Source organism: Athene noctua, chromosome 14, assembly GCF_965140245.1.
Source record: "Athene noctua chromosome 14, bAthNoc1.hap1.1, whole genome shotgun sequence".
In the NCBI taxonomy this organism is placed as follows: Eukaryota; Metazoa; Chordata; class Aves; order Strigiformes; family Strigidae; genus Athene; species Athene noctua.
Genome location: NC_134050.1, coordinates 21,466,983 through 21,489,549, shown reverse-complemented (window position 1 = coordinate 21,489,549; position 22,567 = coordinate 21,466,983). Strand labels below are relative to the sequence as shown.

The window sequence follows — 22,567 nt, the reverse complement described above, 5'->3', positions numbered from 1 at the left end:
ATGTGTGCAGTGTGCTCCCTGCAGCTCCCTGCAGCACACACGCTCCGAGCCTCGGCCCCAGAAATCATGGATGTATTTTGCTGATCTCTTCATGAAAACTTTCATCGTAGACATCCAGCAGGGAAGAGGTCAGCCTAGTCCTTTTATATTCAAGAAAGCGGAAAGTAATTGAAACCAGAAGCTGGTGAACCCTAGGAGGAATGCAGCAATAAGCACAATTCCTTGTGTCAGAAAACAGCTGCAGTGATAATTTGTCTTAGTTGCAATTTGATGCACATATAATCTGCTTTATTCCAGGTGGTTTTACTACCTTTTGAAATAGCCGCTATAATGCAGAGCTGCAGTGCAGAAGAGGGTGTGACACCAGCCTCTGGCTTTCTTAGAGTGCTCATTTTCCAGGTAATATATATTTCTGAGAAAAAAACTAGCAAATTTACATACAAGCTCTGTAATTAGACCTTCATCTTCACTAGAGTAATTTCCAGTGCCCTGTAAGACCCGACTGGTTTTAGAAAGGCCCAGCAGCCCCATCCCTACTGGTGCTGCATCCATGGGCCAGCTCCTGTTGGGCTGTGCCTGCGCTGCTCCGGGTGCCTTGCAGCAGTGACGGGATGGGACCAGGTTGAAGTCTGACAGCTTCTCACCCAGTGATCTCTGCATTTGCACCACACCATTTCTTAACTTAGTTTATATTTTTTTCACATTTGAAAAGGTGTCTGTTAAAGGGAGCCATTGCTCTGAACATGGGTGTGCAGCTAAAACCTCGCTCCCAGGCCACCGGCACCCAAATTGAGTTGTGGTGGACCACAGTGACCTGGGTTCAGAGCAGCAAGCCCAAGACCTGAGCTGGTCTTGCTCGGACTGCTCAGCCCCAGAAGATGCAGCTTTGGGTTTTCCTGAGGGCTGGCAGGATCCTCCACAAGTGCAGAGGTGGCACTGGTGTGTGACCTGCCGTAGGGAATGGCTCTGTGGGTAGGAGACTGATCCTGCATGATCCTGGGGTTTAGATGAAATGGTTGAGCTGTCTTTCAGCCCAGGGAGTGCAACAAGAAGTGTCTCTCTGCAGGAATAGGACCAAAACCCACACGTCCTGGGAGCAAGGTGTCCACCAGCTGAGCCCAGGAGCTCCCGAGCCGCAGCCAGGTTTCCTTCTGCCACCCCTGCTTCTGACACCGACTCTTAACACCTGTCTCCACTTCTGCTGGGAAGGTGAGGAACATCAGCCCAAAATCCCCAGGCTAAGAAGAGGTTTGATTTCGGGTCTCCAGTGTCCTGTCTGCTGGTCCTGCTGGGGGCAGCCAGAGCCGGTCAGAGGGGCTGAGCTCTGCTCAAGCTCTCCGAAGGCAGTGACAGGCTCTGGGACTGACACTCCAGGCTTGAGTGCTCAGCATTGGTTCTCAGCTCACGCTCAGTAGATCCCCCTTTCTTTTAGCAGACTTTGTGAACCATCCTCCTGAGGTGCTTAACGATCCTCTGCACAGCACAGGGAGCTTCATGTCCAGCCCCAAGAGTCTGGATTTCACCCTGGAATCCAGTACCCAGAAGCTGGCACCCAGATGTCCGCAGCCTGCTTTGAGTCTGGCCCAGTGCGGCGGGCGGAGGAAGCAAGCAGCCGATTCAATGTGAATGATAGAGCAAGCTTCTACTTTATTGAGAGAAATCACCCCTTCTATAAGCACTCTACAATAATCGTGCATACTGCTCAGGAATCTATTGGATACATGTAACAGGCTACATTATAATACCCCAGCCCCTTGTGGCATTTCAGACATGTCACAACATCTTCCCTCTTCTGAACCTGATTTTTCTCCCAGGGCCGTTCCTTTATCATACACAGGTCATAATGTACCTTAGTTTCTCTCTTTGTTAACATAACAGTCCTTTGTTAGCATAACTGTACCCTGTTTTTTTTCCTTCGTTTACCTCCGATGGCTGCAATCGGCTTCTGCAGAGACCCATGGCCTTGCTCTCTGCAAGCCGTTCTCCAGCAGCCCAGCCTCTGTCCCTTAGAGGAGACAAATTATTCCTGTGTGATCTCTGCAGAGTGGGAAAAATAGCCACTTTGCCAGAGTGAAATACGGTGTGTTTCTGAAGCAGTTGCTTTCTGAAAAACTTCAGACACGTGGAATAAAAGCAGTACTCTTTCTTGTGCTTGCTGAAATTTTGGAATTTCCTTGCTTGGGTTGAAAGACCTGCAGTGTCCTCCTCATTCAACTCTCATTGTCATTTATGAAAAGACGTTTAAGTTTTAGATGTATCGTGGCACTTTGTGATTTTCACTTGCACGAACCTCTGTCATCCCTATTCATGCAGCTTGTCAGACATTCAAAGGCTCCAAGGAACAGACAAGTCTAAACAGAGCAAGGTTTGTTCACTTGTTTCTTGAGCCAGAAAAATCTAACGCGTGCTGCTCTTAAGAGCAAAGAAAAAAGGCCAGAGTCTAGATGTGCAGATTCATCTGCACTCCCCGAGCCTCTCAGCATTTGGGCTTTGCAGCGTAACAGACCCATCTCCGCCCTTGCTACGGGCTCCCTTCTGATCAGATTTTACAGCAACGATTATCTTGAGAAATGTTTTCGTGTAAGGATGGAGAACTGCTAGAGATAGGAGTGTGGCTGTTGTAGTGAAAAGTGGGGCCTTTTCACATCGCAGGCGCGTAACAGCAACGGCTGCTGTAGCGGGTTGCACGGTTCATGGACCAGAATGACTTATCTGAAGGGAATGAATGTGTATTTTTTTAGCTACGAGCCCTTGCTGGGCTGGGCAGAGCAGGCAATGAGGCTGCAGCTTGTGGACATACTGGACGGCCCGAGTCCGAGCATTTGAGACAACGGCTGCCTACAGATGGTTTTAAACAATCCGGTACGTTCTTGGTGCAGTGCCCAGCAGGAGAGCTTACCTGGGGCACTCCCAAGCTTTGAAGGCTTCACCTGTGATTGACATTTCCTCTTTTAAAAACCGGGTGCGAGACTGATGGCGAGGCGGGGGCTGGATGAACGCGGCCCTGGGAGAGCTTCTCCAGCCCCGTCCTGCCCCCGGGCCGCAGCGCTGCCCCCGGCGCTGCCCCCGCCTCAGCACGCGGGGGGTGCCTGTCCCTTTAAGAGCCGCGCGGGAGGGCAGCGCGGCCGCGCGGCGCGTGCGGAGCGGCGGCGGTTGGGCCGTTGGGCGCGCGGCGAGGCGAGGCGAGGCGGAGCGGGGCGGCGGCGGCGGCTCCCCGGGGCGGCGGCGGGACTCGCTCCTTCCTGCGCTCCCGGGCAGCGCCGCAGCCTTGTTCCGAGCGGGCGGGCGAGGCGGAGCGGCGCGGGGCCGGCCGGGCGCGCTGAGCGGGGCCCCGGCAGGAGCGGGAGATCGCGCGGGCCGGAGGTGACGGGGGCTGCCGCGGGCCGGGCCGGGCCGGGCGCTGAGGAGACCCTTGTGCCCCTGCAGGGAGCGGCGGAGGCGAGAGCGGCAGGAGCCGGGAAGGCGGCGGGAGAGCGGGGGAAGGCCGGGCCGCCGCGGTGGTGAGTGCGGGGAGTGCCGGGGCGGGCCCGGGGAATGCGGGTTTGTGGCGCCGGCCCCTCGGTTCGGGGGCGGCAGGGACCCCGCGGGGGGCGGGAGGGGCTGTGCTCGCCGCTGCCGCCGGAGTTGGGATCTCTCGGGGCGTTTGAGGGGCCGTTTCCCAGCCATCGGGGTCGGGAGGGGCTTTGCTCTTGCTTGTGGGGCGCTCTGGAGCCCCGTGCCCCTGGCTGCGGCGTGTTCTGGGAAGGAGGAGCCGGACCTGCGCCCCTCTCTGAGGGCGTTTGTCTTCCTCCGTAGGCTGCGAACCCCCAGAGCAGTTTCCACGCTTCGTAGCCTGGGGCGCGTTCCCTTCGGTGTCCGTCGGTGCTTTGTTGTGGTGGGAACTCGGGGCCAGAGGCGGGGGGGCAGCGGGCTCAGGTGGGGTCCTGGCCGCGGCGATGGTTCCTGGGCCTTGTCTGAGAGGTGCAGCCGAGGCGTCGTCTCCTTGCTGAGCAGAGAGACGTTCGCCTGCCTCTGCCGCCGAGGGGGTTTGCTTGTGGGGGTCCTGCGGGCCTTTCCTGCGGGCTTTCCCCAGACCGGGGCAGAATACCTGCCCTTAGTTCAGGTCTTCGCCTCACCTAAAGCCCAGGTGCCTGTTTGGGGCACTCTGGCGGCCCCGGACACTGAAGCGGCACCTTTGGGGTTGCCCAGGGGCTCTGAGACACTGTGGGGTGAGAACTGCCAGCTGAAGGGCTGCTTGTGGCCGGTGACTGAACGGGAAGCTGCAGGCTCCTTGATAAAGAGGAGTCCTTTTTGGCTGGGTGAAGTGAACTCTTTTATCTCCTTGTCTGTCACCCGACGTGGCTGCCGCGGTGTGCCCGTGCGGTGCCCTCCGCCTGCCGCCACCTGGGCTGGCTGTCCCCAACGCGCCCTGGCTGAGCTCACAGGTGCTGCTGCTGACCCCCGGGCTTGTGTCGCAGGTCCCACGTAGTGGAGGATTTATTTCTTCGACGGATTACTTTCAGAGGACGCGGAAGGTGCAGAGGTGAACGCGACTTTTGGGAGAGAGCCTGGGTACCCTGAGGGCTGGGCCTGAGGGGGGCCAGGCTTGCCCCTGGTGTCAGCCCAGCCAAGTCAGCAGTGGGGTATCGGGGGGAACCATGGGGTGTGGCTGAAGAGGTGACCCCTGTCTGGCATGGCTGGGGGGGAGCCGGGCCAGGGGAGCGGGTGGATGGCGGGAGAAGAGCTTGCGGGTGCCCTGGGTGAGCTGGAGCAAAGCCGGGGGGCACGTCGTGCTGCAGCCCAGCCCTGGTGGGTGCTCTTGGGAGGAAGCGCCGCAGGAAGGACCCTCACCCAAAGCACCGGCCTGGGTGTTGCTGACGCTTCTCTCAGAGGCAGTAGGATCTCAGCAGAGGAATTGAGGCACGGGGGGTTTCCGGTGAGGGACACACCAGGAGGAGCTGGGCATGTGTTCTCCCATTGCTGAGGGGAAAAAAAGAAGAAAAAAAAGAAGGGAGACAAGCCCCCAAGCCTAGCTCCAAACCTCTTACCATGTGTGATTCTCTCCCTCACCCCCCCCAGAGCCACGCGCAGCCCAGACGCCCCTGCGCACCGCGGCCCCAACGTGGAGGAGGAAGGAGATCCCCTTTGACGAGGACATCAGCGACCTGATGGATGCCATGGGACTGGGCAGCAGCCCGGGAAGAGATGGCAAGAAGGCAAAAGAGTAAGGGCAGTGCAGGGGGGCGGGAATAAAGGAGGGGATGGCTTGTGTCTTGAGATGGTGCCACCATGGTGGGTGGGGGATGCTGAGCTTGTGCCTGTGGGTCTGCGCAAGGGGCAGGAGCAGCCTTGTGTGGCAGAGAAGAGCCAGAGCAGGCTGGCAAGGCTGTGTGAGGAGGAAGAGCCCTGCCTCTGGGAGAAACCCATCTGCCGCTGTGTCCCCAGCAGAGAGGAGGTCCGGCCAGCCCGCGCCATGCTGGACGAGTTGCTGGGACGAGGCTCCGCGTCCAGAATCCTGGAAGAGCCCGGCCTGGGAGAGCGCCGGGAGGTCACACAGAAGTACCACCAGAAGCAGCCGGGTGAGCAGAGCCAGGGATGCTGGGACGGGCTGCAGAGGTGGCAGCACTGGCTTGGGCGAGCGAGCTCGATTTCTACTGCCCTTGCAGGGGAAATGCCCTTTGCGCCCTTGCGGCAGCTTGGCAGCCTTTGCACAGGGTCTGTAACTCGGCTGCCTTTGGCCGTGGGCTGAGTTCCAACAAAAGTTTTCCCCAGCCGTGCTGAGGAGACCCCTTGCTGTCCGGTTTCTGGGCACGAGGTTTCCAGCGGTGTTTTCCCGGAGGCAGCAACATCAGTGGGAATTGCAGGGCGGGAGGAGGAGGAGGAGGAGGGCTGGAGCCTTTGCAGCCGGCTGCTCCTCTGGGTGCTGAGTCAAGGCCACTTGTCTGAACAGAGAAGGAAGAGGGTTGGCGCAAGGAGGATTATGTGTTTGGAGCTTACCAGCCCTCAGTGGCCTCCACAGCCAAGGGCCAGCCGGCAAGAAGGCAGCCTGTGAGGTATTGTGCTCTCTGTGTCTGTAGCTCCAGGCACCGGCCACGCTGCCCCTGCAGCGGAGCGGGCAGGGTCCCCGGTGTCCCCTCGCAGGCAGGGATGCAGCTGCTTCTCCTCACAGCAGGTTTTCAGCCGAGAAGAACGGTGAAGTTAAAGCAGAGCCCCTCTCCAAAGCTCCCCCGTTAGCCAGCCAGAGGCCCGTGCAGGGCCGCAGGAATCGAGGTGACTGGCGGGGCTTGAAAGACGAAGACTTTCTGGATTTGGAGCTGTCATCTCCACCGAAGGCCAGTCCTGCAGCAGCTGGGCGGCCTGGCCCCGCCAGACAGCTCCCGGCTGGAGAGGAGGCAGCTGCTAAACCTGCCCCAGTGGAGGAGGAGGAGGACTGGCTGAGCGCTGCCTTATCCCGCAAAAAGGCCCAAGCGCAGGCTCAGCCGTCGGAGGCAGCACAGCGGGATCCCTCCGGAGATGCCAGCGCCCCAGGTGCGTTTTGTGTGGTTGTCGAGTTTGGGCAGCAGAATGCAGAGAGGGTCCCCCCCGGCCCTGCAAGAACGACCAGCCACAAAAAGGCCAGAGCCGCAGCATCGCCCTTGTCCATGCGAGCGCTGCCCGGGCTTTGCCCAGCCGTTGCTGGAGGGGGCTGCCAGGCTGCAGGATGCCACCATGCCCGTGTTGTGGCGTGGTGGGGACACGGTGCCGGGGCACACTGAGCTCCACAGTGCTGCCTGTGGGGTTTCAGGGGGCTGCTGGGGACTTGCTCTCTCGGAGAAATGGGTGGGCCTAAGTTCGTCCTGTCCCTTCTCTCTCCCTCTTCCCTCCTGCTGCCCCAACCCTCGTGCCACTAGCGCTGTGTGCTGGCAGACCCCCTCCTGCCCTAGGCTGAGGCTGAGCGCCACTCGAGAGGCCACTGAAAGTGGCTGAGGGGACCCAGCCTCCTCCCTAGTTGATGGAGGAGGAGGAGGAGCTGTGCTTTTCCCCCAGACTTACTCTGCAGAGCGGAGTCCCCACCACTGTGCGTGGGGTGGGGTAGGAATGCGGGTCTGGATGAGCCTATCTGAGCCTCTGTCCCCATCCCCAGCTGCCAGAGTGTAGCAGGACCCTTCTCGCTCTGCCAAGGAGAGCCAGGCCCTCATCCTTGTGGGAGGGAGTGGTTGCCCTTGGCCTGTCTGAATCACAGACTTGTTCCCTTTTCAGTCCCTGCAGCCTTGTTCCCGGGAGAGCAGGAGACACAGGGCCCTGCCCCGCTGGCTCAGGTAGGTGTGCTGGGCCTGTGCCCCCGAGAGGTGCAGGATCGGGGTGGTGATCGTGAGCCCTCCCGTGCCAGCTCAGGGTCACCCAGCCCTGTCTGTGCTCCCTGGGCAGGGGGATGGCTGTGCCCTGCTTTGCATCCCTGGGAGCCTGTGTTGATGCAGGCCAAGGCTTTGGAGAGCCCCGAGATGCCCCGAGTTGTATTTGTGAGGCCAAAGCGTGTGTGCTGTGGCTGCTTTGTAAATCGTGTGCATTGCAGCCCTGCATTGCCTGCGCAGTGTTGAGAGAGCTCCCCAGGCACAGGCCGGGCAGAGCTGCCCACGGGGCACGTGCCTGCCTTTAGGGGCTGATGGCCACAGCACAAAGCCCCGGATGCTGAAGGGCCTGTGTCTTTTATCTGTGTCCCTGCAGGCAGAGTCTCCAGGCCTGGGCTTGCTGCATGAGAGGAAGCTGGGGGCTCCCGCGGCCCAGCTCCACGAGGGCTGTCGGGCAGCGCTGTTCCGTGCCCAGGCCCGCGTAGCAGAGTTGGAGAGCCAGGTGAGCCCCATGGCCTGCTGGATGGGGGAGCAGGAGCCACGCCTGCTCCCAGTGGCATCAGGGGCACAGGCAGAGTGGAGGAAGCTGCCCGTCCAGAGAAGGCTGCGGCCAGCAAGTGCTGCTGTGGGGTCTCTGTCCCTTGGGCGGCACAAGGACCTTCTCCCCGGGTGCCCGGCAGGTGCAGACATTGGAGCTGGCACGGGCTCAGGACAAACTCTTGTTGGAGATCCTCCGGCAGCGGCACCAGGAGGACCTGGATCTCCTCGACAGCACCCACAGGTACCCACAGGCGAGAGCACGTGCTCCCTTCCTTTGAACGGGCCTTGCCTACAGCCCTGTCCCTCTCCCCGGGGGGGGGAGCGCTGGGGCGCTGCCCAGATCCGTCCCTGGGGCGGGCAGGCCCAGAGCTGTGTGGGTGTGGAGCTGGTGTGGGCAGAGAGGAGCCCCACAGATGAGCCAAGGGCAGGGTTTGCTCTCACCCACCCTGTCCTGTGGGGCAGAAGGAGGAGGAGCTGTTCCCAGGGCCAGCATGTCCCCAGGCAGGGCTCAGGCTGCGGAGAGCCACGTGTTTCCCCGCACCCCCAGCGCCGCCGCTCTGCTCTGAAATCCCCGTGTGAGCTGTGGGTGGAGAGGGCCGACTGCTGCCCTGAAGGTAACACTTCTTCCTACCTGAAGGTAACACTTCTTCTTCCTGCGGGCAGGAGCCAGGCGAAGATGTTAGAGGAGACCTGCAGGCAGCGAGAGCAGAGGCTGCGGCAGGAGAAGGAGCAGCTGGTGGCTCAGCTCCAGGGGCAGAGGCAGGAGGCAGAGCGGGAGCGGGCAGAGCTGCTGGCACAGCACTTGGCCGAGCTGGAGCGTCTGCGAGAGCTGCAGAGGTGAGAGTGGCACGAGCAGCGCAGGTGTGGGGCCGGTGCTGCTGGTTGTGGCAGAGGAACTGGGGAGTGGTTTGGGGCCAGGGTGACAGGAGCCTCCACAAGCACTGGGCTGTGGGCAGTTGGTGGCGTTTGGAATGGGGATTTGCTTTGTAGCCGGATAGAGGGAGACGTGGCTGGAGACGTCCTTTCCGAGTGAACGCGCTGTATTGTGCAAGATGCTGAGCCCAGTGTTTTATCTCCCCCAACCCCCTTTTATCCCGGTCAGTGAGTCACTGCTGCCCACACACTGGGGGTCAATGAGAAATCAGTTTCTAGTGGAGAAGCCCGTTCTCTTCCAGCTGTGGTCCGTGCCCAGTGCGGATGCCTGTCGGTGGGTGCCCGGGGACAGAGCCCCGTGCCAGCTCAGCTCCTGGGACCTGGTTCCCAGGCCCTTGACCAAGCCTCGTCCCCACTGCCTGTCCTGGGGAGCCCCAGTTTGTAACAGCCCGTGGTGGGCTCCTTGCCCGTGTCCTGCAGGGTGTCTGTGCAGGAGCTGCGCAGAGCGCACGAGCAGCAGCTCCAGCAGCTGAAGCGTCTGAAGGACCAGGAGGTTGAGGCGGTGACCAGCGCCACTTCGCACACCAGGTACCGATGGCTGCCATTGTGTCCCTGCGTTGGTCCCTGGCCGCGGTGTTCCCTGTGCTCCAGGGAAGCAGCCTTGGACCGTGGCACCAGAGGCCACCCCCTCTCCCAGGCCCTGCCTCCAGGGACGCTGAGCTCTGCTGATGCAGGAATACTGCTCTGCTCTGCCCCAGAAGGGTTCGGGGCAGGGCTGCCCGGCCCTTGGCCCACCACACGTCCCCCTCTCCATCGTGGGGAGATGAGGTGTGTCCCCCCGGGGTGACCCTCCCCTCGCTGCTCTCTGCAGGACTCTGAACGGTGTGGTGGATCAGATGGAGAAATTCTGCGGCACCCTCCGTGATGTTTTACGGAAGGTGGAGGCCACACAGCAGACGACCTCCCAGGAGCTGGCCATGGGGACACAGAAGCAGGAGAAGTGTCTCCAGGGTATGTCTGCCATTCCTCTGCCCCAAAATGGCCACGGGGTCCCCGCCGGGGCTGGGGACACCCATGAAATGGGGAGAAGGTGCTCCGAGTCAGGCTGAGGCCTGGATCCAAGGCTGGCAGAGCCTTGCCTGCCTCGGTCACTGGGCTTCTCAGGGTCTTTCCTTTCCAACATGGTGTCCTGGGGGATGTGCCGAAGGTGCTGAGCACAAGCGCGTGCAGTTCTTCTGTGAATACGGGGTAGACAGAGTGGGACTTCCCTCTTCGTGCTGCTCACGGCCCCGCTGCTGCCTCTCCCCAGAGCTCCAGGACAGCCTGTGTCAGCAGCAGAGGGAGGCGGAGGAGGATGGGTGCCGGTTCCGGGAGATGGTGGCTAAACTGGAGGCCAGGCTGGATGAGCAGACTCGGCTGCTGGAGGTGAGCCCGCCCTGTGCCCTCTGCCCAGCTCAGCCCTCCTGTCTGGGGATGGGCCGTGGGTCTTGCCCACTGGCGGTCCCTGGGCTGGAGCCTGCGAGTGGCATCTGTGTCTCCTCTGTGTCTGAACCCAGGAGCACCAGAGGTTGCTGGCGGAGCGCTCCAAAGTGGAATCGCTGGAGGAGGCGCAACAAGCGATGACCCGGCAGCTCTTGGAGCGAGTGGAGCTGGAGAAGGCGAAGGTGAGGTGGGGCGGAGATTTCCAGGTGCTTTTCTCAGGTCCTGTGAGTCTGAGCGGGGCTGCGCTGCGGCGTGTGGTAGAGGAAAGAGCTGGGTGCTGGGCTGCAGCGTCCTTCCTCTGCCTCCTCAATCCCACACCCAGTTGTGTGGCGAATCACCCTCAGATCCAGCCTCTGGCACACGGGTGCGAGAGGCTGCCGTGTGCGTGCACGGTGCTGCAGCTTCTGGAGGAGCGTGGGGCCAGAGCTTTCCGCGCAGGGTTCCTGCCAGGCGCCGGCGGCTTGAAGCAACCTCTGGGTGTTGGCCGAGGTTCAGTGGCAGAGGTGGGTTTAAAGGAGAAAAACGTTCCAGCAACTGGGACTTAGTGCTTTCTCTCTTCCTCTCTGGCGACGTCTCCAGAGCGCGTTGCTGCAGGAGCGGCTGGCGGTGACGCGGCAGCACGCGGGGGAGCTGCAGAAGCTGGCGGCCGAGCGGGCTGAATTTGACGCCCAGCAGCAGCCACTGAGCAAGGAGCAGGCCACGGCCCGAGCGCTGCCCGTGGCCTCCCAGGGAGAGGGCCCCGAGAGGAGCCTGGCCAAGGTACCGCAGCAGAGCCCCTGCCCATGGCCTCCAGCACCCGCTTGGCAGGCTGCCGGGTGGGTCCTGCCTACAGGGGAGTCGTCGAGTTGTTGGAGGCAGAGACATCGCTTGGGGTGGTGAGAATGAGGCTGTTCCGGGAAGAGCCCGAGGCCGGGGGGTGAGGGTGCTGCTGGAGTAGCTAGTGGAGTTGCTCTGCGCCCCAGAGGGGCACACACGAGAAGCTCATCCGGGGCAGATGTTTCCCATCTCTTGGAAAGACACGAGAGAGCATCCAGGACGGATCAGGTCATGCGCTGGTTTCCCCTGTGCCCATCCTAGGAGTGGGCCAAGGTGAAGATGTGGGCCCACACGCTGAGAGCCCAGGAGGAGCAGCTGGCGAGGGAGAAGGAGCTGCAGGACAAGCTCTGCCAGGAGCTGAAGGCAGAGAGGGAGAATGTGAGCGAGGCTGCACTGCGCATCCGGCTGCAGGAGGAGGAGATGAGAAGAATGACCAAGGTAAGCGGAGCGTCTGCGCTGCCGTTGCCAGCTGCGCACGGGCTGGCAGCAAAGCTGGGCTTCCACTGCCCTCCCAGAGCAGGGAGGGAAAGCCTGTCCTGGAAGGGGAAGGAGGGGACGCCTGAAGGAGTCCTGCTGGGCCCAGGGCAGCGAGGGTCCCTGTCCCCAGCCTCCCCAGCCGCTCTGCCTTGCAGCTCTCCTCCCAGAAGTACGAGGAAGGGCAGCGGGCCCTGCAGGAGGCACTCAGGGCCGAGTCGCAGGACCAGTCCAGGCTGCAGGCCCTGCAGTGGCAGTTGGAGCAGTTCAGGCAGCAGGAAGAGTGTCTGCAGCAGGCAAGTACCCCCTCGGCTTCCCTTCTGGGCCTGGGGCCGCCGTGCCAAGGGCCCGAACCTTTGCCGACATCTTCTCTCTCTCCCTTTCTCCCCGGGACGGGGCAGGGTCGGCTGAGCATGGCTAAGCAGATGAGCCGACTTGAGCAGCTGCGCCAGGAGGTGTCCAACCGCCCCACGATGGTGCGGCCCGCAAGGCAGGACTCGAGTGCCCCTCTGACAGGCTCCTCCAGTGTGCCGGGTAAGGCTCCGTGCTTGCTGCTGGTGGGGAGGGACGTATTGTACTCCCCTTCTTGGGAGGCTTGGGCTGCTCCTGGGGGCTGTTTTAGTTCCCCTGCGTATCAGCCTCAGACGGGAGGAGTTGGCCTCCTCGTCTTGTGAAGGAGCTCAGCGAAGCTCTGAGCCAGGGCAGTGCCAGGAGAGGGCAGAGGGGCCAGGAAGGGAGAGGCTGGTGGTGGGTTAAAGCCCGTTTGCCCTGGGAGCGCGGGGAGGACCCTGCTGCAGGGACCCGCAGGCAGCACCCGAAGGGATGCTGTGTTGTCTCCATCTGCGGATCCTCTGATGGTGGCAGCACCACACAATCAGGCTTCTGTTCCATAGGGAGCCTGGGAGGTGTCGAGGCGCTCCAGGCCGCTCTCGAGAAACTCGTGGCCACTGCCAGCTCTGCCGAGCTCAGTGCCACGGTGGCGATGATGAAGTTCCGGGTCCTGCAGGTGAGGTGGTGGGCGACTGGGGTGGGAAGGGGCTTCAAACGTGCTGGGTGGGAGCAGGGCTGGGTGAAACCTGATTTGAGCCTGGTGGGAGACAGCCCAGGCTGTGGCTAAGATCATTACTGAGCTGTGGGGCTGGGCGGGCTTGTAGAAGACCCGGGCACCTAGAGGAGGGATGGCAGAAGCAAGGACGGGTGGCTCCTCACAGCTGGTCTCAGGCTGATGGACAAGGTCCTCGGCACTGTGGGGTCGCACTTGTCCTCGCCGTGTCCCTGGCTGGGAGGAGCCAGCTGGCCTCTGGCTTCATGATGTCCCTGTCCTCTCCCGTCGGCCCCCCGATTCCCTGCTGGGTCCTTCCCCAGGCGGGGCTGCTCTTTGAGGCTTCCGCTGTGGGTCTTGCTCAGAGCGTGAGGTTGTGGGCTCGGGGCGGGGGGAGCCCCCACACCCCAGGGGGTGCCACGGGTGGTACCTGCCCACTGCTGACTGCAGGAGGGAGGGTTTGGGATGCTTCCCTCCCTCCCTCCTGAGTGACAGCCAGGACTGTCAGCCCCCTTCTGTGGCACCCTCTGATACCTCTTCCATCCATCCCTCTCTTTTCTCTTCCCTTCCCCTTTGCCCCCTTCCCCTCTCAGAACCGCGCTTACTTAGACGAGGAGCAGCTCTTCCTGGAGTCCCTGAAGAAAGCGCCCTACAACACCGCTTCTGTGCGAGGCTGAAGTGGTGACGCCCCTTGGGTTCCCTTCCAGGACACTCCAAAGTTAGTTTCATTGCCACATTAATTAATCGGTTGTTCGCTGTGCCAGGTTGTCCGCTATTTCATCGTCAGCACAATCCCAGACCTTTTCTTTATGTTCCAGGGTGTTCCACTTCTTTTCTAGGGTTTGGAGATCAAAGTCTATCCTTGATGAATTTCTCGTCACTAGTGCAGGTTGTCTTGACCATGCTTCAAAGTCCCACTTGCCTGAGCTTCCCACCCTCATACTTGTTCCCGTGGGGGCGGTACCTGTAGCCACTGGCATGATCCTTCACCACGGCTACGAGCAGATGTGAAGTGGCCTGTGTCAAGAGCCGCAGTTTGTTTGGCCTCCATTTCTCTTGCCAGTCAGAGAGGGACCTGCGGCTGTTGACTGCCAGCCGCCGAGGAAAGTGGCTGAGCGGGAGCTCCTGGATGCCGCTGAACGTGTGCGGCTCCTCCACAGCCAGGGAGTTTGCTTTGCTCAGACAGACCTGTGTTTGGTCTAGAGATGCACAGAGCAAGAACAAATAGTAATTCATAGTCTCTCTGTGTAAGAGACTCAGAGCCTCTCTTTTTCTCCTTTATAGAACAGCAGCCTTTTCAATACAAAGCAGCAGCAGCCCGAACCTGAGATGGCACAAGTCCAAACTGAGATAGAAGATATTACTAATGCAGCAAGAGATGCTGAAAAAGAGCAAAGGCGGCAATCACAGATGTGAGAATGTTAATGTGTTCTTCTCTTTGGATTTCCAGGGCTTCCTAGCTCCATTGCTGCAGAGTTAATGTAAATAGTGTTGCCACAAGTTGGACAAAGAAACACTCTGTGGGCCTGGTTGAAGAGGCTACATGTTGGAGGAGGATTAGAGCAACACAGAACTTTGCTGCAGTTGCATGAGTTATTGGGGCTGTTGTCATAATGAACTAAACCCCCATCGCTTTCATCGCTGTTGCATGAAAATGTAAAACAGAATAAAATCCTCTGGTGCTGTAACCAGTAGTGTCTAATGTGTTTAAATATACTTCTATTTTCAAAATCCTATTTCAGAATGTTTCAAATGGAATTGTGAGTTTCCATTCAAAATTGGTGCTATATCCTCCTGTGCAAGGCCAGTGAAGCTGAGCCAGGCACTAGGGCTGTTGTATTGTGGAAGCCAACCTGCTACTGCTTTGGGATGCACGGGATCAGAGCAAAATCTTCACACTTAAAAACATTATTTGAAGTTAAGATTGAAGGAAAACTTCTCCACTTGCTCATGAAAACTAAAGAAAGACTAGATCATTTGTATTCTGTTTGAAGAAGAGAGGGCATTACGGTGAATTATGTGCGTGTGCATCTAAATTTTCTAATGCCCTTTTTTTTCTTCTCACATTTTTCAATTTAGACTTTCTCGGGTATTTTGTTCCCAAAGCACTTTGTTGGATTTTATATTATTTGTAAGTGATGTCACTCAATATTTCACCAAAACGCTTCATTTGATCACGTAGGAAGGAAACGTTTGAGAGCAAAATAAGACAAATCTAGGTTCTAAATAGATTGTTTTAAATTATGTTCTGCCTTGTGCTACTGTCCATCTGGGCTCGTGTGGCAATACCAGGGCCTGCAGTAAGACACAGCACCCAGCCTCCATCACCCTCCACGTGTGCTGTGGGGAGAAGCCTTTCAGCTGTGCCATGCCCTGCTCCTAAGCTTCGTCGATAAAGTGCAGATGAAAATCAAATCCTAGAACCGGCTGAGGCCAACTGGAGGAGTTTCACTGAGGCCAGAGGCTGGGTTCTGCCCTTGGGCCACAACGCCCCCCAGCAGCGCTACAGGCCTGGGGAGGAGCGGCTGGAGAGCTGCCGGTCAGAGAGGGACCTGGGGGGTGATAATGAGCCAGCAGCGTGCCCAGGGGGCCAAGAAGGCCGATGGCATCCTGGCTTGTGTCAGCACCGGCGGGGCCAGCGGGGCCAGGGAAGGGATCTGAGCCCTGGGCTCGGCACTGGGGAGGCCGCCCCTCGCTGAGGGGGAAGCGCGGGGGACACAAGATGGCGGCGGCGGCGCTTCGCTGCGGGCGGCCGGGGCTGTGCTGGCGGCTGCCGGCGGCCGCGCCGAGGGGCCGGGCCGCGCCGCCCGCGCCCGGCAGCCGCCCGCTGTCCCGTCTGCCGCCGGGAAGCGGCCCCAGGCCGGGCGGGCAGAGGAGGGTGAGTGAAGGAGGGAGGGAGGGAGCGAGCCGCGTCCTTCCTCGGCGGCGGAGCCGGGCGCGACGGGCCGCGCCGTCCCCCCCTTTCAGTCACTGAACAGCTTCTCCGCGGCTGCTGGTGTCGTGGCGGTCGTTGGCGGCCACCGTCGTGCTGTGCGGGGGGCTGCTGGCCGCCACGAAGAAGGTGAAACGGCGGAAGGAGGAGGGTGAGTGCGGCGGGGAGGGACTGGACCCGGCCCGCCGCGGGGAGGCCGCGCTGCCGCGGCGGGGCCCGGCCTGGGCTGCCGGCGTGCGGCCAGGCGGGAGAAGCCTCCGCAGGGTTGTAGTTTGCATTCAGATGATGTACTTTGTGCGTTCGGATGTCTTTTATCTACTCGGGCACCCCACTGCATCACGGTATGCTTTACACAGTGCTGCTCTGTGCCTACGTGTATAGATGTGCCACAGAAAATTTTCAGAAAGTCAAAAAAACCTTCAAGGTTGAGCGTTCTCAAATTTTTAAAGGCACGTTCGCGGTTGGAGTGGTTGGGTTTTTGTCACGCACGCTGCAGCCAGTCGATGCAGCACACGGGGGCTTTCTGCTGGTTTCACTCAGGGTACTGTGTGTGCCCATTTTACTCTCCTGCAGGAGCTGCCCATGGGTTTCATTTTCATGTTTTTAGTGTTTCCAATCAGAACTGCTACAGCTTCTGCGATATGGTCGGTTTGCAAAGGATGATTAGTCTTCTGTTTCATACCAAGCCAGGTACCTGGCTTTCTCCTTGTTGTCTTTTTTTCTAAAATAATAAAAATACTATCAGATGATAGTGAACGAGATTATTATGTTTCAAAGGAGTTTAGTGATGCGTACAGTTTTGACTAAAATGGAGTGCTTTTTGCAAGTCTTGTCCACATGGAGCTTCTGCACAACGGGTGTTGGTAGATCTTGACATTTCAGCATCCCGGGCTGTGACTTGGAGAGGTTTCCTGAATCTCAGCTGCTTCAGAAGCTTCTCTTTGGAAGCAGCGTGGGTTGTGGCATGGATGTGTTTGATCCCCTCTTGGTTTTTTGTAGACCTGGAGAAGGAACGGAACCGAGGCATTGGGAAACCACTTCCAGGAGGTCCCTTCTCACTCATTAACCATGAGGGACAGCCCAAGACCAGCAAGGACTGCATCGGCCAGTGGGTGCTGATCTACTTTGGCTTCCCACACTGCCCTGACATCTGTCCTGATGACCTGGAGAAGATGATTGAAGTGGTAGATGAAATTGGTATGGGAATTTGGTTGGAATAGTGGTGCTTTTTATGGGAGCTTCAGGTTTGTTGTGGTAAAATACCTCAAACAATAATAACTGACGGGTTTTTTTTAAAAAAAAAGCTTGCCTGCTGCTCAGTAGTTGAATTAATTGGTAGGTGACACTGACATCCGTCCATCTGCCCGTCACTAGGATCTGGCATGTAGAGAACGACAGTACTGATCTTTCTGCAACAGGGGCCTTGTAATAAAACGTGATGGTGACAGGTTACAGGGAACGGTGCCACTGCATTGGAGTTTTGCCAAGAAGTGGTTGTGGGGTGTGTTAAGGTTTTTTTCTTTCTTTTATTCATGTTGAGAACAACTCTCTGCAAGAGTCCCTTCTGAGAGTGTGCTGTGGAACAGAGGCTGGGGGAAGGCTGTGTGATAGAGGTGGTTTTCTCAGCCTGCAGGCCCTGAAGAGTTACAGAGCAGGGGTAATAGTAACGAGGGAGGTGGGAGGGTGGGCTAATAGGAAGAACATAGAGTGAAAGCTGTGGCTGGAACGTGAGGGGAAGAGCCTGAACTGTGTCTTCACCCTCCCACTCCACCATCACAAGGGTACGTTCGTTGTCTTGAAATGATAAATGCATCATGTATTTTCTGCATCAGAGCCCATTTGTCATCTCCGAAGCAGGGCAGGGTCTCCAGCTGAGAGGCTGGAAGTGTAGCTGCAGCCAGCCCAAGCACAGACCGGTGGCTTTCACAGCATTTGCTTCATTCACAAATCACATAAATTAAGATGCACAAAATGGCCTTAGGGTGGACTTGGATTGATGTTATGATAGTTTGGCTGTGAGCTTGTTTAAAGGGAGGTGACGAACGATTTTTAGTTCTCTAAGAAAAACAATAATTGTTAATGTCACAGATAGAATTCCATCTTTGCCTAACCTGACCCCACCCTTCATCACCCTTGATCCTGAGAGGGACAATGAAGAAGCCATTGCCAGATATGTTAAAGGTATTACTCTTTTCTTCCTTGATGTCTTATAGCATGTAATACAGAGCACTGAAAAGGAGGCTCTTGATGGGATTCTTTTCACTAAAACGTGTACATCTCTTCTTTCTATCTAGAATTTTCTCCAAAGCTGATTGGATTGACTGGTACCAAGGCACAGATTGACCAAGTGGCCAAAGCTTACCGTGCGTATTACAGTGAAGGTCCCAAAGATGAAGACAGTGATTACATAATAAGTAAATGTAGAGCCTTTGCCTAATGAAGGACTTTGGATAAGAGCAACGTCTAGATGTTAAAGTCAGAAGACAGCTGTTGCAGTCTGTGCTGAAGTCTTGCATGATAGAACCCTGTTGCACTGATGTGTTGAGCTCTGTTTTAGAGGTCTCAGTCGGGATCGAGATGCCTTCTTACAAGCTTAGAACCTCACTGAAACCTGTTTTAAAAATGTGGAATCCCAGGCCTGCCTACAGAATAGCATACGAGCTAGCAAGCCTGGCAGTAGTTTGAACTTTTTTCTGTCATGTACTGTTTTTGTCCATCTGTTTTTCCTCTGTGCTCCAAAGTAAAAACAGAACTGGGAAATTAAGGCAATAGGAAGAGAGAGAAATGAGAGGCAAATCAGGTCACGATTCCTTCCCTGCCAAACCTACCAAGGAGCGGGGTCATCTTGGCAAGAGACTTGGGTGATGCAAAGCCTGCCTGCAGATACCGTGGAGATCTTCCTCCTGTGTCAAATGACCTCGAAGAGAAGGGATGTTAATGCTAAATTGTTAGCATAAAATATGTGGAGTAATAGCGTGAAAGGGGAAACGGAGGTTTAAGTGAGGCTAAACTGGGCAGTCAGAATCTTATCCTCTGGCAGTGAATAGGACTGGTTATAGGGCTCAGAGCTGCTGCCAAGGCCTTTCTGACTTGCCACATCCTGAGCAGACTGGAGGAGTAAAGGAGGTACAAGTGATACAGCAAGTGAGGATACGTGTTGTCTGATCTTTTGGTTTTTTTCTTCATTACAAGAACTAAGTGCATCAGGGAAGACTAAAAACAGGTTCAAAAGTGAACAGGTGATGATGGTTCTTGTTGCAGTGGCCATGTGAGAAGTGGCATCCCTCCTATGGATGCCCATGACAGAAGTTTGTGGGAGTCCACAGGGACACCTGTTAGTCTTTGGAAAAAGCAGTGTGTTGAGGATTACAAAATGCACAGAGATCTTTGCCTAGTTCGGGAAGCCTGTGGGCTAAAAGTGTTTGGAAACTGGGAACAGAGGAAGATAGGATATTTTGGTTTTATACTCCTCTTTAAAGCAACCGTTTCTGGCCACTGTTTGAGGTAGGATGCTGAGGAAGATCCGTTTTGGTCTAGTCCAGTATTGTCTGTTATTAATCTGTTTTGAAAAACACCTGACTGCAGCGAATAAGTTATGCACGTGGAACAAAAAAGCGGTGCGTAGAAAGAGCGAGAGCAGCAGCAGATGATCTCGGTAAAGAGAAGGTGGAATCGCACTGGTGATATGCATTGCTCTACATTACTGAAAGGGGTATGAATTGAGAGACCAAGAACCTGTTTTGGCTTAAAGCGGCAAGTCAGTAGCTACAGAAGTCTGTGTCTAAGATACTGTATTTGAGTGGAGGAGAGAAGCTTGCTGGAGAAATTCAACACCAGTTTAAATCCATCTAGCATCAATCTGAAATCAATCTAAAAGTACTACTTAAAATCAGATTTCTAAAAGGGAGCTGGTGGAAATGCAAGACTGTGTTACAGGAACAGGATTGGCAAAGGATACCCGCTCAGGAGCGGGGAAAAACATCAGTAGAATCTGACACTGTGTCAGTGAACTGAAGTTGATGAGAGATGATGGAAGGAGGCTGGAAAAGCTGAAGGAGTGCTGCTCCTGAGGGAGTAAACCATGCCTGGATTCTGGCAAACCACATGTGGGTTCTGCATGGCCATGAAGGGAAAGTACAGGGGCTCAGCCATGGAAAATAACTCTGTAGATGACGGCAGCTTCAAGGGAGGCTGGGGAGAGAAACCGAACTGCAGAATGTGACTAGAGGTGTAAGGAAGTAGGAGAAGGGGTTCAGGATCCAGGGAGAATACTGCTGGTCTGTGCTAGGGTTGTGAGTCTGAGAAGGGAAGGGCAGCAGGGAAGACAGGCCAGGGAATTGGGAGCAGGAGAGCAGCCTGGGAGCCCCAGCCGTGGTACCAAGGAGGAAGAGTATACTTGCACCTCTCAGGATTTGTCGTAGGCTCTTGGTTTCGAGAGGCTGTGAGCTCTGTGTTCGAGGCAGGAAGGCCAGAGGACACAGATGTCTGAAACAAGATGGAAAGAGGATACCAGCAACAGACCTGGGAGGGAGAGCTTGAGCCTGGGTTTGTGCCTGCCTGAGACTTACCCAGGTAATTACTGCTCTGTCAGTAGGAGGTGGGGAAGAGGAAGAGGTCCACTACAGCATTAAACTTCACTGCTTGTTTTGATTTCAAAAGAGCACTGAGATGACCATTTGGAAATTATAATTTCTAAACATCTGAATTTTTCAAGTAATACTTGAATGTTACTAGTTCCTATTCAATAATCTCAATTTTATATTTCTCAACACCAGGATATCCAATTTACTTGTTTTATCCTGTGGTTTACACGATTGCATTGACACTCAAATGGGGATCTTATACAGTGGGAACAGTGCAGGCTTCAGACACACCTTGAGAAACAGTGGTCTTCTGCATTGCACAAACTGCACTCCATCCTGACTGTATCTAATCTTCCGTGGGCTGGGGAGTTAATCAGGTAGCCTGCTCAGAGCATTTTTTTTTTTTTTTATAGTTTCCAGTTGAAGGCTCTAAATTGTGATTCAGCTTCCTTAAAATGTCTCTTACAACTTGATTTTGTGATCTTATCTTGAAAATCGTAGAATCATCTAGGTTGGAAACTAGAGTAAAATATTTGGGTTAAACCTGCTTCAATAACATTTTGAGAAGCATTATTTCAGTGGCAGAAGTGCCATTAATTGTATGCATCCTTTTAGCTTGTGGAAATGTTTATGTGATTTCTTTTTTTTTTAACTTCAAACACAGTTGTACTCTCAGTGCATAAGTACATTTCGGTTCTTTTTCTCCAGTGGCAGTGAGACGATGTAGGCACTTGAGCGATCACAGATTCATGGCCTCCATTTTCAGTACTTTGTCTCTTTGCTCATAAAGATGTTGTCACAGTTAGATGCAGACAGTACTTGCAGTGGCATTTTAAATAAATTTACAGTGGAGTTAATCATGACTTTGAACCTTTTTTAAGGTTCTTTCAGTTCAGACAGTAGAGGGAGCCCCTTCCCAGCACGTGTAATTCCCTCTGCACCAGGTCCTCGATGTGCAACTCCGGTATCCCAGTGATGCTCTCGGTCCCATTGTTTGCACTGACAGTGAACTCGATTTAATGAATTACCTCTTTTTATATTGGATTTACATCATTTTAGCAGCAGGAGCTTGAAGACCTTGTGGGGGCCATGGAGCATCATGAGAAGTAGAGGGGAATTGGGAAAAGTGAAGGGGAAAGACTACGAGCCTGCAAGTTTGCCCCAGCCTTGTGTGTGCTGCAGGAAGGGTGCCTGCAGCTTAGGGAAGACTTGTCTGATTAAAGTATTCCTTCTCACATTCTGAGTATGCAGTTCGTTTTCTCTGTTTATTTTCCTGAGTAAAACAGGGAGAGATCGCTGAGGTGATGCTGAGGTTTTCCTTATCTTGCTTTAGCTGCTTGGTGAGAAGTCTTGTCAGACAGCTGAACCAAAGGCTGAGTGGGACACTGTGCTGCTGACTAGAGATGAGCAGGATGTTGCAGTATTTAAAGGGTGGCTACAAAGAAGATGGACACTCCCATTTTACAAAGGGTGACATGGAAAAGCTGAGGGATAACGGGTAGAAGTTACTCCTGGGGAGATTCCAAGTGGACCCGAGGAAAATTTTTCACAAAGCGAACAATCAGCTGTTGGAATAATCTCCCCAGGGAAGTGATGGGTTCCCTAACGTTGGACACTTAGATTTGGTTGGATGGGGTGCTGGGCCATCTTGTCTAGACTGGGCTTTTGCCAGGAAAGGTTGGACTAGATGATCCTGAGGTCCCCCTCAGCCTGATATTCTGTGATTCTGTGATCTCCTTTATCAAGCCACAATGTGCTTTCTTGCAGGTGGATCACACAATAATAATGTACCTCCTGGGGCCAGATGGTGACTTTGTGGACTATTACGGCCAGAATAAGAGGAGCGCTTGAGATTTCTGCTTCTGTTGCTGCACACATGAGAAAGTACAGATCCTAAAACACAAATTCTTCAAAGATTGATGTGAACATCACCTGCGGGTTTGGCTGTAATTGGGCGTTGGGTTAAAGCAGAAGCATAAAGTGTAACATCCTGTCACCACATGCTTCCTTTCTTCCAGATGAGAAAGGCAACCATACTTCTGCAAAATACCATTATCAAGAATCTCTGTAGAGCCTTCCTGATGGATATTATGTGCAGCAGTGGGTAGGCTACAGAATGAAATTCGGGACTTCTCAGAAACATTGTTGGCAGCAAAAAAGGCTTTTCATTTGAGAAGAATGTGTGTATCACTGGTAAAATTAATTGGTGTCTCTTGGCAAGACATCAGCGAAGGACAGTCACTGCAGGAGGAGGATTACTTGATGAAAAGTCATGTGGACCATGGCATTCTCAGAGGACCTCTGCCTTCTTTTTTTTGTCTGCACTGTTTTGCCTTCTGGGAGGGGCAGTTACAATATTATAAGCAGGAGAGCCTTAAGAGGACTTCTTCATCAAGTCTGAGAAGGTGGAGAGCACTGAAAGTGTCAGCAGCTTCCACACATAGGACCAGCCCTGTAGTGTGCCTGATCTCTTCCTCATTTGAATACGGAAATGAAATGCTGTTTTTCTTGGTGATTT

The 22,567-nt window shown here is 55.6% G+C and overlaps 2 protein-coding genes and 1 pseudogene across 2 annotated transcripts; all 3 read left to right on the top strand.

Moving 5' to 3' along the window:
• Nucleotides 1-4,671: 4,671 nt before the first annotated feature.
• Nucleotides 4,672-6,734, top strand: LOC141966244 (fas-binding factor 1 homolog). Its single transcript, XM_074918672.1, has 4 exons — nucleotides 4,672-5,203; nucleotides 5,428-5,558; nucleotides 5,930-6,032; nucleotides 6,152-6,734. The coding sequence occupies exons 1-4, from the start codon at nucleotides 5,148-5,150 to the stop codon at nucleotides 6,732-6,734; spliced, it is 873 nt and encodes a 290-aa protein (XP_074774773.1). The 5' UTR covers nucleotides 4,672-5,147.
• A 733-nt stretch (nucleotides 6,735-7,467) lies between these two features.
• Nucleotides 7,468-13,796, top strand: LOC141965943 (fas-binding factor 1 homolog). The gene is made up of 13 exons (XM_074918156.1): nucleotides 7,468-7,809; nucleotides 7,988-8,088; nucleotides 8,511-8,684; nucleotides 9,201-9,308; nucleotides 9,592-9,731; nucleotides 10,030-10,145; nucleotides 10,277-10,384; nucleotides 10,782-10,961; nucleotides 11,280-11,456; nucleotides 11,651-11,788; nucleotides 11,894-12,026; nucleotides 12,386-12,498; nucleotides 13,128-13,796. The coding sequence occupies exons 1-13, from the start codon at nucleotides 7,645-7,647 to the stop codon at nucleotides 13,209-13,211; spliced, it is 1,737 nt and encodes a 578-aa protein (XP_074774257.1). The 5' UTR covers nucleotides 7,468-7,644; the 3' UTR covers nucleotides 13,212-13,796.
• A 1,460-nt stretch (nucleotides 13,797-15,256) lies between these two features.
• On the top strand, nucleotides 15,257-22,191 carry LOC141966243 (protein SCO1 homolog, mitochondrial-like; annotated as a pseudogene).
• The last annotated feature ends 376 nt before the right edge of the window (nucleotides 22,192-22,567 follow it).

Bases quoted from the DNA above. Each gene is read 5' to 3' on its own strand.
- LOC141966244 (XM_074918672.1), top strand. From the start codon at position 5,148: ATGGATGCCATGGGACTGGGCAGCAGCCCGGGAAGAGATGGCAAGAAG. The intron at 5,559-5,929 runs GTGAGCAGAGCC...TTGTCTGAACAG, and splicing joins GTACCACCAGAAGCAGCCGG to AGAAGGAAGAGGGTTGGCGC. The intron at 6,033-6,151 runs GTATTGTGCTCT...TCCTCACAGCAG, and splicing joins GCAAGAAGGCAGCCTGTGAG to GTTTTCAGCCGAGAAGAACG.
- LOC141965943 (XM_074918156.1), top strand. From the start codon at position 7,645: ATGCTGAAGGGCCTGTGTCTTTTATCTGTGTCCCTGCAGGCAGAGTCT. The intron at 11,789-11,893 runs GCAAGTACCCCC...GGGACGGGGCAG, and splicing joins AGGAAGAGTGTCTGCAGCAG to GGTCGGCTGAGCATGGCTAA. The intron at 12,027-12,385 runs GTAAGGCTCCGT...TCTGTTCCATAG, and splicing joins AGGCTCCTCCAGTGTGCCGG to GGAGCCTGGGAGGTGTCGAG.